Source organism: Hyperolius riggenbachi, chromosome 10 (genome assembly GCF_040937935.1).
Source record: "Hyperolius riggenbachi isolate aHypRig1 chromosome 10, aHypRig1.pri, whole genome shotgun sequence".
NCBI lineage: Eukaryota > Metazoa > Chordata > Amphibia > Anura > Hyperoliidae > Hyperolius > Hyperolius riggenbachi.
In genome coordinates, this window is record NC_090655.1 from 79,454,477 (window position 1) to 79,471,250 (window position 16,774).

General features: G+C 45.8%; 1 protein-coding gene across 1 annotated transcript in view; it reads left to right on the plus strand.

Annotated features, from left to right (window-relative positions):
- The first annotated feature begins 1,196 nt into the window (after positions 1-1,196).
- TMEM52B (transmembrane protein 52B) overlaps positions 1,197-16,774 on the plus strand; it is a 40,998-nt gene continuing 25,420 nt past the window's right edge. The window contains exons 1-2 of the mRNA XM_068258746.1: positions 1,197-1,259; positions 10,323-10,366. Coding sequence (XP_068114847.1) covers positions 1,212-1,259; positions 10,323-10,366 — 92 coding nt within the window. The 5' untranslated portion in view covers positions 1,197-1,211. The remainder of the gene's footprint in view (positions 1,260-10,322; positions 10,367-16,774) is intronic.

Consider the following 16,774-nt stretch of genomic DNA (forward strand, 5'->3'; position numbering starts at 1 on the left):
AGATCAGAGGGGCATGTATAGTTGCTATGGTGATGGAGCACACGCTGATCAGCAACCCGTGTAGTAAGGTGAGGCCTAGCCGCATAACTCACCTGCTGCTGCTGCCCAGGCCTCGGGATGTATTCTGCTTTTCCTGGTTTCTCTGCTCCTCCTCTGCACCCTCACACCAATCTCCCCCTCTCTGTCAGTAGCTCGGAGCTTGGGACAAAGTGCACAACAAGGAATCCTCTGTAATTGTCGGCCATAGACTCATTGTTATGATGCCCTCTAGTGGTGTCCATGCCATCACCAGTAGCTGCTGCATTTCCTACCCCCAAATTATACCAGAGTCAATGATTTTCTCCAGTTTTTTTAAAGTGTAACTGTCGGGTATAAAATAAAAAAAAATCAATTCTTTATTTTCATCTAGTAAACAAGTAATAAGGATGCTAACCAGGCAATCCAAAAGTTAAAATCACTATTACTTTTTTGTTGATAAATGATCATTCCCCAGTTTACCTGACTCTTATTTGGTACACAAAAAAGAAGTTGCAGGGCATGCTGGGTTGTCCTTTTTTGTTGCTCTACTTCCCCTTCCCCTCAAACGAATGCAGCCTGATTGGATGAAGCCTCTTTTCCTCCTGTTTCTCCTCCTACACCTCTGTTCCTCTCTGATTGGCCAATATTTCTCATGCTCAGACAATGCACTTTCTATAGTGAAGGGCGGGCAATGCATACACAATCAGGCAGAGGAGAAAAAAGGAGGATTGGCTTAAAAATAGCCACAGTTAAAATGGGAAATGCTAAGAAGGATTTTCTCTTTTTTTCACTGTAGAAAAATCACTAAAATCAAAACGTGGACAGTGCAATACATATGTTATGTAAGTAGAGCAAGTATTTATCTACTTATATACAGTATGTGTTTTTTTCTGAGATAGTATGGCTGACAGCTCCTCTTTAAGGTAAAAGTTGGGAGGTCATTTTACATTCAGTTTGGCTTATAGTCGGGTATATACACAGTAATTACAGCTGTACCTTTATCCCTCAAAATTCTGGACTGAACAGAAGTATTAGCTACCAGGGTAGGTACCACATCTGTCATCTTTGCTGGACTGTGAATTGTATTCTGTTATGGCATATAATTATTTTGGGTTGGAACAGGACATGGTGAACTGACTTCAAGCATCTTTTCACATCTGTCTCTTCACTCAGGTTCTGTGTGTTGCAAAACAATGAGAGGAGGGCCAGTGGTGATTTCTTTGGTCACCGGACTCTATCTGGTAATGTATAACAGAACTTCTCTACAGGAAAACACACAGGCGGTCACAGTATCTTTATTGTTATTATTATTGTCCATTTTTTAAGTGATGTCACTAACTGTTCCTCAGAGGAGCTCACAAACTAATCCCAACCATAGTCAGTCGTTGTCTTATGTTTCTTTGCAGTCTAATGCTGGGAATACACCATACAATTTTATGTTAGATTTTCTGTTAGATTTACCTGCCAGATAGATAATTTCCAACATGTTGGAAATTAACTATCTACCCATCTATCTGCCTAGCAATTAGGCATTGTTCTACTCAGCAGGAGATAACCAGATGACAATGCACTAGAGATAATGACCCGTCTCTACAGAAAATAAATGACAGTAAAGGGGCCCATACACTCATCAGATTTTTGGCCGATCGATCGAAATTGATCGATCGCAAATCGATTGACCAATTGATTGATTTGCGACCGATTTTGATCGATTTCAATCGATCTGACATATTGGAAGATTTAGGCTTATCTCTTGAGATGGCTTATCATTTTGCATTGGACCTAATGGAACTCTGATGGCAACAAAATGCCAGCAGATCGATTTTCAATAGCTTTCATACTGAAATCTATTGGAAATCTGTTCCTAGTAAAAAATGTTCCTAAACACATCAGATAGATCAGAAAATCTACTGATGATCTACCTGCTACTAATCTAACGAGTGTATGGCCACCTTTAATCTAACAGAAAAAAAACAGTGTTGTAATGATCTGCTCAGCTGCCTGTGCAGGCAGGCAGCTTGTTGACCATTGTTTGGGTTTGCATGCTGCAGGACTGTGGAAAGGAGAGCTTCTGTCAGTTTTGCAGCTTGTGCTTGCTGAGGAATTTGCATATGTTGTCATGCAAATTGCCTGGCCACATTCATTGGAGGTGTGTACTATAAGTACTATGTGTTTCCCACAATGCTTGGCTGGTCATAAGGATTCCTTCCTGTGAAACACTCCTGGAGGAGTGTCAGCCTTACTCTTTGTTTGAAGTTCAGCTTAGAGTAATTTCTGAAACTGCGCTAGGCAGGTTCCCCTAGTGCAGTTAGGATTGCTTATCTGTTTTGTTTGTTCTGTTGCGATTGTCCTGTCCCAGCGGTGGTCGACAGGAAATCGTTCTGATCTCTGTTCTTGGAGTATAGCTGGTGCAGCGGTTGCTACCAGCTATCTCTTCTGATCTGTCTCACTTGGATCGCACTAGCATCTTGCGCTAGCGCTGTGGATCCTTCTGTTCTGTCTCCTTGGATCGCACTAGCCACTTTCCGCTAGTGCTGTGGATCCTTCTGTTCTGCCTTCCTGGATCGCGCTAGCATCGTGCGCTAGTGCTGTGGATCCTTCTGTTCTGCTACTCTGTCTGCCTGGATCGCACTCGCCTAGCGCTAGTGCTTGTAACGATTGGTGTCAGCAAGAGGCACAAATATCTGATTAAGTGGTGATATACAGAATCACCACTAATGCAGATATGTTAGAGTGAAATAGTCAGTATCTTCCTGATGGTAAATCAGCGGAAGGCTCACTAACACGGTAAGTGCCTGAAATGATCTACTCAGACCAGTGTCACACCCCGAACCTTGATTATTGGGGATCCGCAGTATCGCCAATAATACAAGGATAGACCCGATTATATAGCAATCTGCGGAATTGCTAATAATGCGGGTAGATGTAAAGCAGTGGACACACGAACAACATGGAAATAAACAAAGCAGTAAATATTCACAAAGTTGTGGAAATATCCACCACACGGCAATTCCTCAGAGGTGTGGTTACCTCTGAATGGGAACCCCGTGTGTCAGATCCCCCAAAGTGGCAGTGGAGGAATCTCGGCCTCTGGCAGTAACGGTCTGCTAGGGCCGGCGTCTCAGGGAGGCAAGCCTCAGATAATAACCCAACAGTGGGAGACGTTCCACTGAAGGGAGCAAGGTCAGACAGAAAGAGGTTCGGCAACAGTACAGGCGGCAACAGTACAGAGACGTGAGACGAGAGAATAGTCAGGAACCAAGCCAATAGTCGTTAACGGTACGGGCTGGCAGAGTACAGAATCAGGAAGCAGAAGAGAAGTCAAGACAGGCACAGAATCATACACAGAGAATCAATAACAATAATAATCTCCTAGTCTAGGTGTGAAGTCCTTGGTTTCAACACCTGGGATCTAGTCTAAGGTCTGAGTGCTGACACAGGGTATCGCAAACACAGACGAAGTGTGACTGAAAAGCACTTCCTTATATACTGCCTGGGAGAGAAGTCTCCACCCCAGGCAGCAACCAATCAGAGCAGGCTAAAATGTCAGCTGACCTCCAGGTCAGCTGACACGCTTTCTAAGAGTATAAAGGCGTATCTGGCGTGCGGCCGCACCCCCTAGAGGCAAGATGGCAGAACCCTGGTGAACAGCATGTTGGTGAGTTTGGAGCAGAGTGCTCGGACGGGTGTGCGCAGCGGATGCGGACGAATTTCCGCATCCCGCGTTGGAAGGTCCGCTTGCCGGACTGGATGCGACCATATTTCCGCAATCCATCCGGCGTTGCAGATTTTTCGTTACAGTACCCCTCCCTCTAGGCGTGGACTCCGGGCACGTCCCACCTGGCCTGTCAGGATGGAGCTCATGGAACCGTCTCCTAAGTTTATCAGCATGTAAATCACCTGCTTTGACCCAGGATCTTTCCTCTAGACCGTACCCTCTCCAATGCACCAAATACTGCACTGAACCCTGAACTCGTCTGGAGTCCAAGATCTCCTCAACCTCCCATTCAGGCTCACCATCAACCATGACAGGGTCAGGCGGGAGGGAGTCCACCTGAGCAGCTTGTTTCAGGAGTGACACATGAAAGGCTTTCCCCACCTTTAGAGAATGCGGTAACCTGACTCTGTAAGTAACACGATTAACCCTTTCGGAAATTGGATATGGTCCAATATACCTGGGCCCCAGTTTCGCGGATGGCTGCCTCAGAGCTATATGACGAGTTGATACCCAAACCTTGTCTCCTGGTTTAAACTCCCACTCCGCAGACCGTCTCTTATCTGCCTGCCTCTTCTGTATGATGAAAGCCTTTTTTAAATTTTCTCCGACATTAGCCCAAATCCTCTTGAAAGATTCCTGCCACTCCTCCAGGACAGGGAATGGAGAGGTCGACACTGGCAAAGGAGAAAATTTGGGAGATTTCCCATTGACAATTTGAAAAGGCGCATAACCAGAGGACTCATTCCTGAGATTGTTATGTGCGAACTCAGCAAATGGTAGAAACTCCGCCCACTGGTGTTGGGCGTCCGCCACATAACATCTCAGGAACTGTTCCAAAGATTGATTGGTCCTCTCTGTCTGGCCGTTGGTCTGTGGATGGTAACCTGATGAAAAGGACAACGACATACCCATCCCCTTACAGAAGGCCCGCCAGAACCTAGAGACAAACTGGACCCCTCTGTCTGAGACAACATTCTCTGGAATGCCGTGTAATTTAAAGATATTTTGAATGAAAAGATCTGCTAGTTTTTGAGCAGTAGGGAAACCACTCAAAGGCACAAAGTGGGCCATCTTACTGAATCTGTCTGTGACCACCCATATGACAGTCTTTCCATTGGAATCTGGAAGTTCTCCCACGAAGTCCATGGAAATATGTGTCCATGGCTCCTGAGGGGAGGGCAGAGACTGCAAAGTTCCAACTGGAGCCAGTCGGGAGGGTTTGCTCCTGGCACAGACGGTACAGGTCTTAACAAATTCCTTGCAATCTTGTTGTAGAGATGGCCACCAGACAGATCTACACAACAATTCTTGGGTTCGGGTAATGCCAGGGTGTCCAGCATTCTTGTGTCCATGAAACAACTGCAGCACTTTGGGACGTAAAGTACAAGGGACATAAAGAACCCCTCTTGGTTTCCCTTCTGGGACTTCTAATTGAAAAGGACTTAAGAGGCTAGGAAGGTCTTCAACTATCTCAGTGGCTGCCAGGATGATCTCTTTCGACAGAATACTTTCTGAGGAAGGAGATGGAGCAGTTTCAGGTTCAAAACAACGAGAAAGGGCGTCCGCTTTAACGTTCTTACTCCCTGGTGTGAATGTAATTATAAAATTAAAACGGCAGAAAAAGAGAGCCCATCTAGCCTGTCTGGGGGTGAGTCTTTTAGCTTTTTCAATGTACTGTAAATTTTTATGATCCGTGTACACAGTAATTACATGCTCCGCCCCCTCTAACCAGTGGCGCCACTCCTCAAAAGCAAGCTTGATGGCTAATAATTCCCTGTTTCCAACATCATAATTTCTCTGGGCAGGGGAGAATTTTCTGGAAAAAAAGCACAGGGATGAAGCTTGCCCTGAAGTCCTGAACGTTGAGACAATACTGCTCCTACTCCAACCTCCGAGGCATCCACCTCCACTATAAATGGGTAAGCAACATCTACATGACGTAATATGGGAGCAGAACAGAATGCCTCTTTCAGAGAGGAAAATGCCACAACTGCTTCTTCTGACCAATGAGTGGCATCAGCCCCTTTTTTTGTCAAATTAGTAAGCGGAGACACCACCGAAGAGAACCCCTTGATACATTTTCTAGAATAATTTGCGAATCCCAAGAATCTCTGTAGTGCTTTAAGCCCAGATGGTTGTGGCCAATCCCTTACAGCAGAGACCTTCTTGGGATCCATGGACAACCCTGATGTAGAGATAATGTAACCAAGAAAGGCAATCTCCTTTACCTCAAAAACACATTTCTCTAATTTCGCAAACAATTGATTCTCCCTGAGTCTTTGTAATACATACTTCACATGTTGGCGGTGTTCCGTGATATTTTTAGAAAATATCAAGATATCATCTAAGTAGACGATTACAAAGCGACCCAGTACCTCCCTAAAAATCTCGTTGACGAACTCCTGAAAAACTGCAGGAGCGTTACACAACCCAAAGGGCATCACCAAGTATTCGTAATGCCCCTTGGGAGTGTTGAATGCCGTCTTCCATTCATCTTCCTCCCTGATACGGATCAAATTGTAGGCCCCCCTTAGATCCAACTTAGTGAAAACAGAAGCCCCGGGAACCTGTGTAAATAAATCGTCGATTAGCGGTAGTGGATACCGATTCTTAATCGTGATCTTATTTAGACCCCTGTAGTCAATACAGGGGCGCAAACCACCATCTTTTTTCTGAACGAAAAAGAATCCCGCTCCTGCAGGAGATCTTGAAGGGCGGATGAAACCCTTCTGCAAATTTTCCTGAATGTACTCGTCCATGGCCAATTTTTCGGGGGACGAGAGGTTGTATAGGTGGCCCCTGGGTGGCATGGTTCCTGGTTTCAAATCTATTGGGCAATCAAAAGGTCTATGGGGGGGTAATTGATCTGCTGCCCTAGGACAAAAGACATCAGCATATTCCTGATATTGTGGAGGTACACTTTCCACTTGAATCTTAGTAGAACACAAAACTACATTCTGTAAACAATGTTGTGTACAATAAGGCGACCAAGTAGTCAACTGCCCATTCCCCCAATCAAACTGAGGAGAATGTAATCGTAACCAGGGCAACCCTAGTATCACCGTAGAGGTAGACATCTTTAAAACGAAAAACTGTATGACCTCCCTGTGCAGAGCTCCCACTTGCAGCGAGAGGGGAGGTGTCTGACACAGTGGGGACTTTCCTTGCAAAGGAGTGTCATCAATCGCTGTAACATATAAATGTCTTCCTACCGGAAGTACAGGGATATTTAAACTTAAAGCAAAGCTTAAATCTAAAAAGTTAGCTGTTGACCCGGAATCTACAAATGCTGTGGTAGGAAAGTTCTGCCCTTCCCAATTTAGGGAACAGGGCAATAAAATTTTTTCTTGTTTTGGAGGTAAAACAATTCCGCTTAGGGTGGTACCCCCTACCACACCTAAGCCGAGGAGTTTCCCGACTTCCTACCACAGTTTTGTGCAATGTGGCCCTTTTCCCCGCAGTACATGCAAAGACCCTCTCTGCGTCTTCTTGACCTTTCCGCCTCCGTGAGGCGCCCGTGGCCTAACTGCATCGGCTCCTCAGTCTCAACTGCTGCCGAGCTACTGGCCCCAGAAGTCCTAGAGTACATGGGGTACCTGCCCTTCTTGTTGTACCTCAGACGCCTATCTATTTTAATAGACAGCGTAATAGCCTCATCTAGATCTTTGGGTTCCGGATGACTAACCATCACGTCAGTTACTGCTTCTGACAACCCATCTAGGTATCTATCCAAGAGTGCATATCGCTCCCATCTAGAGGACACAGCCCACTTCCTAAACTCTGACGCATACTCCTCAGCAGTACTGCGTCCTTGTCTAAGGTTTTTAAGCTTACGTTCGGCCGTGGCGGCACTATCTGGATCATCGTAGATGACGGCCATGGCCTTAAAAAACTCCTGGACAGAAGACAGAGCAGGATGCTCATCAGGTAAGCCATAAGCCCACGTCTGGGAATCTGCATGCAATAGAGTCTTGATAAGAATGACCTTCTGAGCCTCGGTTCCCGAGGACACAGGTTTCATCTCAAAGTAAGACAGCACTCTGTGACGGAAATTCTGGAAATCTGACCTTGTGCCTGAAAATTTCTCAGGAATGTTCATTTTAGGCTCGCTAAGAGCCGGGGGAGGTAGAACGTTAAGTGGTGATTGCAACCTTTGGACAGTCTCATTTAACTGAGTAATCTGAGCCTGCTGTGCAGTTACAGTAATCTTCAGCTGTTCTAACTCTGCCCTTACAGTCTGAAGCTGGTTTATCACCCCCTCCATCTTACTTCTTTATGGTCTGTGTTTCTGTAACGATTGGTGTCAGCAAGAGGCACAAATATCTGATTAAGTGGTGATATACAGAATCACCACTAATGCAGATATGTTAGAGTGAAATAGTCAGTATCTTCCTGATGGTAAATCAGCGGAAGGCTCACTAACACGGTAAGTGCCTGAAATGATCTACTCAGACCAGTGTCACACCCCGAACCTTGATTATTGGGGATCCGCAGTATCGCCAATAATACAAGGATAGACCCGATTATATAGCAATCTGCGGAATTGCTAATAATGCGGGTAGATGTAAAGCAGTGGACACACGAACAACATGGAAATAAACAAAGCAGTAAATATTCACAAAGTTGTGGAAATATCCACCACACGGCAATTCCTCAGAGGTGTGGTTACCTCTGAATGGGAACCCCGTGTGTGAGATCCCCCAAAGTGGCAGTGGAGGAATCTCGGCCTCTGGCAGTAACGGTCTGCTAGGGCCGGCGTCTCAGGGAGGCAAGCCTCAGATAATAACCCAACAGTGGGAGACGTTCCACTGAAGGGAGCAAGGTCAGACAGAAAGAGGTCCGGCAACAGTACAGGCGGCAACAGTACAGAGACGTGAGACGAGAGAATAGTCAGGAACCAAGCCAATAGTCGTTAACGGTACGGGCTGGCAGAGTACAGAATCAGGAAGCAGAAGAGAAGTCAAGACAGGCACAGAATCATACACAGAGAATCAATAACAATAATAATCTCCTAGTCTAGGTGTGAAGTCCTTGGTTTCAACACCTGGGATCTAGTCTAAGGTCTGAGTGCTGACACAGGGTATCGCAAACACAGACGAAGTGTGATTGAAAAGCACTTCCTTATATACTGCCTGGGAGAGAAGTCTCCACCCCAGGCACAACCATCACCATCAGAGCAGGCTAAAATGTCAGCTGACCTCCAGGTCAGCTGACACGCTTTCTAAGAGTATAAAGGCGTGTCTGGCGTGCGGCCGCACCCCCTAGAGGCAAGATGGCAGAACCCTGGTGAACAGCATGTTGGTGAGTTTGGAGCAGAGTGCTCGGACGGGTGTGCGCAGCGGATGCGGACGAATTTCCGCATCCCGCGTTGGAAGGTCCGCTTGCCGGACTGGATGCGACCATATTTCCGCAATCCATCCGGCGTTGCAGATTTTTCGTTACAGTGCTGTGGATCCTTCTGTTCTGCTACTCTGTACCCGGATCGCACTAGCATCCTGCGCTAGTACTGTGGATCCTTCTGTTCTGTCTTCCTGGATCGCGCTAGCCACTTCCGCTAGTGCTGTGGATCCTATCTCTCGCTTGTCCCTGTTTTCGTGTGTCTGTCTTGTCTGCTACGAACGCTTGCTGGAGGCTCGGTGAGGTAACCGTTAAGCAAGCGCTCGCGTCCTCTGTTACATGTTTGTCTGTCGATGGATAGTTAGGCGTGCTTGTCTCTATTGTGCTTATCACGTGGAGACCGCGCATGAACGCGTGCACTGTTGCGAATGAGTGCGGTGTTCGCGTTCAGTTAGCGTTTGTTATTTTCCGTATCTCCTCATTGTATAATTTGCTGTGCCTTTGCTATCCTCGTATTCTGTTCTGATCTGCCTTGTGTCACTTTTGGCAATCGCCTTTCTTGCGGTTGCGTTTCTGTTTCGTATCTGCTGGGTGTGTGCGCTGTCGCGGGGTGGCAACTAGATTGGCGCACACACATACAACCTGTCCCTTTGCTCGTTCTCATTCGCAATCACTTCTCTTGCAATTGCGTTCTGCGATTCGTACAATTCCTGTCTGGCATTTGTGGAGGTACAGAGGATTGGTTCCTCCGCACTCCTCAGCGCCATCTGCCGACAGGAATTTCCCTCTACGGGTGCGTAGCACCTTTTGCTGGGTTCCTGCAATTATACGCTTGTGGAGGATGTCCGCCGTATCAGCGCACGCGTTGTGCGCTGATCATGGAGAAAGTTCCACAATCGTTACAAGTGTGCAATGGGTGATTGCTGTTAAATTACAAGGCATAATGGGAGGTAAGCATCTGGAGAGCAGTGGATAGTTCCTTTGGAGCTACAGCTCAGCAACATCGCCCAACAAACTACTGTTGTAACTGCCAGTTGCAGCATAAAATCACTTACCCTCTTCCCAGCAGACGGAGAGCTGACTGTAGATGGCATACTTTGAATTAAGGACAGAAGAAGTGTAATCATGTAACCAGTTTGATAATTAGTCAAATTAAATGTGTTACAATACATTGATTAGGGGACCTACCAAGAAGTTTTTCTTACACACATAAACTTAGGCACTTACTGTCATCATGTTTGCCTTTCAGGTTTCTCAGGGATCATGTGAGGTAGACTGTGAACACTCCAAACAGTGAGTAACCCATAGCCTGATGACATGTAACGTGACATATCAGAAAGAGGCAAAATTATCCAATTTGCTGTACTGAATAACTCAGACATACCCATATACACCTCGATCAGCACCCATATGTGCCTTCCCGTACTTTTGGGTACAGATTATCCTTGTGAGCCCATTCTGGAACCCCTATTCCCAGCTAGACCGTCCCTCCACTCTAGTAGAGAAGGGGAAAGGAGAGGGGAGGAGGTGTGCAAAGCTGCATTTAGGAACAAAACAGGATCAACATGATGCATATGGATATACTGTATGTACAGTATATATAACAGTGAAAAAAGGTTAATAGAAAAAAAAAATCGTGCAGAACACTAAATAGCGAATACTTAGGAGCACTACAGTGAAAACAAGTAAAATTTAAAATATGTGCAAACATATACAAATAAGAAGTACATTTTTTTCCAGAGTAAAATGAGCCATAAATGACTTTTCTCCTATGTTGCTGTAACTTACAGGAGGCAGTAGAAATCTGACAGAAGTGACAGGCTTTGGACTAGTCCATCTCTTCATAGGGGATTTTCAGCTAGGTTTTTACTCTTTATAAAAATATTCCCAAAAAAGGATTTAAACAATAATTCTGGCCAGCTTCCCTGCTCGCTACACAGTTTTTTGGCAGTTGGACAGAGAAACTGCCATTCACTAAGTGCTTTTGAAAATAAATATATCCTTGAGAATCCCCTATAAAGAGATGGACTAGTCCAAAACCTGTCACTTCTGTCAGATTTCTACTACCTACTGTAAGTGACAGCAACATAGGAGAAAAGTAATTTAGGGCTCATTTTACTCTGGAAAAAATATACTTTTTATTTGAATATGTTTGCACATATTTTAAATTTTACAGTTTTTCGCTGTAGTGCCTCTTTAAAAATGAATATATTGACAAATAAAAACGTTGATAGTGTCACATGCATAACTGAAATTGTGCCCCCCTTCAGCCCCTCTATAAGCAGTATCAAGTAGTCCGCCATTTAGCAGTGTTAGGTACTAGACAGACATGCCCATAATATAATTTAAGATAGCAAAAAGTTACCCCAAAAGCACTGGGTAGAGAGGCCCACCAATACTAATCAGTCAGAGGTGCTCCCCAGTATTATGTAGGCAGAACTGCCCCCAGTATTAGGACAGACGTGCTCTCCAGTATAGGTGTCCAGAGGTATCCTCCCCAGTATAGGTAGTCAGAGGTTCCCAGTTTAAGTAGACCCCCCACGTAAGTAGTAACAGGTATCCCTAGTATAAGTAGCCCCCCTTCCCCCAGTGTAGGTAGTGAAAGGGGTTCCCACTCCCATCTCCCCCCCTCAATGTAGGTAGTGACAGGTGTCCCCAGTATAAGTAGCACCCCCCATGTAGGTAGTGAGAGGTGTTCCCAGTACCCTCCTGTTCCCCTAACCTACTCTTAGTATAGGAAGCCCCCTCCCTCACACAGATAGAGCATTGCATTGGTGTCAGTGGGCTCTCCATTACTCACAGAACTCAAATGAGTGGCGACCGAAGAGAGAGAATGAGAGGGCACCCATGGCATGAGCCATGCCCGCACCCCTCTATATACACCACTGCCTGCAGACGCAAGTGGGTCCAGGACCATGGGGGTCCCCGTCTTATTCAATCTAGATATTCCTCCCCCCTCCCCCAAAGCAGGTGTTGTTAGCCATGGGGAAGGAGAAGGAGGGTGTGAATGTAATGGGGGCCCCATCAATATTTTTGGAAGTCGCAGAGGGGGTATCACATTGGAACTCCAGGATAATCAGAATGCTCAAAGCTCAGCAGGGCACTGTTTTATCCTTACTGTGATATTGTAAATGTAGTATTATAAGAAGAATTTTGTCTGTAGATAAGTTTATTGAATCCCCTCCAACTAGCTATTTATACGTTTTATGGAGCACAGTGAAGAATAAAGTTATAGACTGTGGGATGACTGCAACAACAAAAAGGGTGCAGAGTGTATGTTGGAGCGTGCGGCAGCATATATACCTACCTCTCCTTGCTCCAGCTCTGGTCCCTGTTTCTCCCCGGCAGCTTCTGAACTGGCCACTAGAGCTTCAAGCTTACTGTCATGTGACTGCATTGAGCCTGGAGCTCTAGTGGCCAGTGCAGAAGTTGCTGCGCAGACACAAGCCCAAGGGAGGACAGGTAGATACATGCTGCAGCATGCTCCAATGCCAGCTCTGCATAAGGGACCCCGCAGTATATCACCCGGGTGTATCACCTGCAGATAAGCCATGTATACCGTAGGTACGCCCTGTTGCGTATGATAAACAGATGTATTACACACAGCATTATCATTAAGTGCATAAAACCATATTAATAGATGTATGAGGAATTCCCATATTGCTTTTTGCTCCACTCATTGTGACACATACAGTGGAGGAAATAATTATTTGACCCCTCACTGATTTTGTAAGTTTGTCCAATGACAAAGAAATGAAAAGTCTCAGAACAGTATCATTTCAATGGTAGGTTTATTTTAACAGTGGCAGATAGCACATCAAAAGGAAAATCGAAAAAATAACCTTAAATAAAAGATAGCAACTGATTTGCATTTCATTGAGTGAAATAAGTTTTCGAACCCCTACCAACCATTAAGAGTTCTGGCTCCCACAGAGTGGTTAGACACTTCTACTCAATTAGTCATCCTCATTAAGGACACCTGTCTTAACTAGTCACCTGTATAAAAGACACCTGTCCACAGAATCAATCAAGCAGACTCCAAACTCTCCAACATGGGAAAGACCAAAGAGCTGTCCAAGGATGTCAGAGACAAAATTGTAGACCTGCACAAGGCTGGAATGGGCTACAAAACCATTAGCAAGAAGCTGGGAGAGAAGGTGACAACTGTTGGTGCGATTGTTCGAAAATGGAAGGAGCACAAAATGACCATCAATCGACCTCGCTCTGGGGCTCCACGCAAGATCTCACCTCGTGGGGTGTCAATGGTTCTGAGAAAGGTGAAAATGCATACTAGAACTACACGGTAGGAGTTAGTGAATGACCTCAAATTAGCAGGGACCACAGTCACCAAGAAAACCATTGGAAACACATTACACCGCAATGGATTAAAATCCTGCAGGGCTCGCAAGGTCCCCCTGCTCAAGAAGGCACATGTGCAGGCCCGTCTGAAGTTTGCCAATGAACACCTGAATGATTCTGTGAGTGACTGGGAGAAGGTGCTGTGGTCTGATGAGACCAAAATAGAGCTCTTTGGCATTAACTCAACTCGCTGTGTTTGGAGGAAGAAAAATGCTGCCTATGACCCCCAAAACACCGTCCCCACCGTCAAGCATGGGGGTGGAAACATTTTGCTTTGGGGGTGTTTTTCTGCTAAGGGCACAGGACAACTTAATCGCATTAACGGGAAAATGGACGGAGCCATGTATCGTGAAATCCTGAACAACAACCTCCTTCCCTCTGCCAGGAAACTGAAAATGGGTCGTGGATGGGTGTTCCAGCACGACAATGACCCAAAACATACAGCAAAGGCAACAAAGGAGTGGCTCAAAAAGAAGCACATTAAGATTACGGAGAGGCCTAGTCAGTCTCCGGACCATAATCCAATAGAAAACCTATGGAGGGAGCTCAAGCTCAGAGTTGCACAGAGACAGCATCGAAACCTTAGGGATAAAGGGCCCGTTTCCACTCTCGCGGAAACGGCCGCGAATCCGCAGAGTTTCCCCGCAGGCAAATCGCGCGGGGAAACTCTGCCATAGAGGATAACGGCGCCGCCGGCCGAATCGCTTGCAGTAGCGATTCGGCCGGAAACCCCCACAGAATTCGCGGCGGAGGCTGCGATTCCCATAGCCGTGCATGGCACGGCTGATGGGAATCGCCTGCGATCCCGCCCACCCGCTCAGTGCCGGCGTGCGTCTACGAGACGCACGCCGCACTAGTGGAAACGAGCCCTTAGAGATGATCTGCAAAGAGGAGTGGACCAACATTCCTCCTAAAATGTGTGCAAACTTGGTCATCAATTACAAGAAACGTTTGACCTCTGTGCTTGCAAACAAGAGTTTTTCCACTAAGTATTAAGTCTTTTATTGTTAGAGGGTTCAAAAACGTATTTCACTCAATGAAATGCAAATCAGTTGCTATCTTTTATTTAAGGTTATTTTTTCGATTTTCCTTTTGATGTGCTATCTGCCACTGTTAAAATAAACCTACCATTGAAATGATACTGTTCTGAGACTTTTCATTTCTTTGTCATTGGACAAACTTACAAAATCAGTGAGGGGTCAAATAATTATTTCCTCCACTGTATATGAGTACATAAATACTTGTTCTACTTACTTAACATATGCATTGTACTGTCCACATTTTTATTTCATTGAGTTATATGTATTATATAAAGAGAAAACTATTCCAGGCATGTTCCATCTTTAATGCCTCTGACTGAAGCCTATCCTGATGTAATTTCCTCCATTACTCTTTTTTTCCCCTCTCTTCTCTGCCTGAAAAGGTGTATGCAGAACTGCACTGTCATATCTACAGGTACGTAGATCAGATTTCAGCAGCTTCTGCAGAGGTGTGAGATGATTTATCTTATATGTCCCTTCTCAGCCTTCTGTTGCACTGAATTGCCCTCAGCCAATCAGCAAGGAGCAAGAATGAGGGAGGGGAAGAAGGGTAGATAACAAGCTTCCCTCTCCCTGACAGTGTACAATAAAAGAGCCAGGATGACTGAGATAAGATTCATTACGGATAGTACACTTTGAGGAGAAAAAAATCACTCGGCACTCAGCTGCTCAATCTGGGGGTGGGACTGGCTCCTTAAAGTCTGCAGTAGCTTCACCTCATTTGTTAGCACCCCATGTTGTTGGGCTCCAGTTCTAGCAGGGGGAAGTGCATCTAGCGTTATTTAGTGCAGGGCACAAATGGGACACACTGGTACTTAAAAGAGAAAGCTGTGCACCTTCCTCACAAACTGCTTTTTATTCAGGCTTCCAAACAGCAACCAGCGTATACAACATACATCTGAGACAAAGATAGTCAGTATTTGTCAAACCTGGGTTCCATGGAAGTGCGGAGGTGGTTGGGGAGGAGGTGACCAGGGGTTGTAAGGACGGCACTACAGCCGTTTCACGCCGTCTGGCGCTTGCTCACGTGCATGTGTCCTAAACGGAGCAGCGCTGTACGGCTTCCTGTATTAGATCCTGAAGCCGCGCCCCCAGCGCTGCCCCATTGGTATAGAGTGCCTGGGAGTGAAGGTCGGGGGTGAGGGGGCGGAGACTCGCCGCTCAGCGGCGAGAAACTGGTATCTTTCTGGTGTCATGGTAACCTGCTTGCGTAGTGACAAAGTGAACGGCTTAGCAGCCGTATATAAGTGAAAAGGTGCCTACAAACTGTCCGTGCATTGTCCATAGGGTATGAAACCCTGTACATATAAAATATCACTCTTCTCACATTATACAAATAAAACATGTGTTCTATATCACGATTGTGCATAAACAAAGTGCGTTAAACATTGCTGACATTACGGCTGGCTATGTCTGAGCCTGGACACCCCAGTTAAAAACCATATGTTTTATTTGATTATTCTTAACCCCTTATCACATAAAAAGGGGAACACCCCACTTAACCTAACCCATAGGGGCTCCCATTTAAAAAAGACCAGGAGGTAAAAATATGAGCCTTGAGACCTTTTGGGGCGTATTCGCCTCCAGAACTGGATGCGTAAAATCCCTTACTTGGTTACACTATCTATTAGGAAGAGGAGCTAGTGTGACCCTTGGGTTCAAAAGTTGCACCACGTGAGGAGCGGGGGGAACAACGTATAAAGATCATAAATAGGGGAATCTGGGATGTGAAGCACCCAAGGTGCCACCCAAAGGCAAATCCAGAATAGATCGAGCAGTTCTAGAAGTTCAAAAAATCAGGGGGAACAATAAAGACGTTTCAGCGTCCCTAAACTGAAGGCGTCTCAAAGGTCTGTGGTTGGCTCCTGAAAGGGACCCCGTGGTGTCCTATATCATTATACTTCCCACTCCAAAAAGGAAACAAAACGGGGGAGAATATATATGGGCTACTGGTATTTAGGGTTATTATGCACAGAAACTGTTGCAGCGAAATAAGCTTGCAACGGATACCAGTCACTAAAGGTAGGATTTGGTAGGGAGTCAGGTTACCTATTGGGGACCTGACCAATGCATATTGCATTTTCTTTCCCAACCCAGGGTCAAATTTGAGGAAGCCAACCCATATGGATCTTGCTCAAAGCATCATTGGAAAGAGATTTTAAGTGAAGGCATCTGACCCATCTAAAAGATGGAGAGAGGAAGGAGAGAGAGAAAAACGCCACCAAGTCCAAAACCGGGGACCACAGATCCAGATAACGGAATAGAGGAAGGAGCGGGCGGGGGGGGCAAGAGGGGGGGGGGG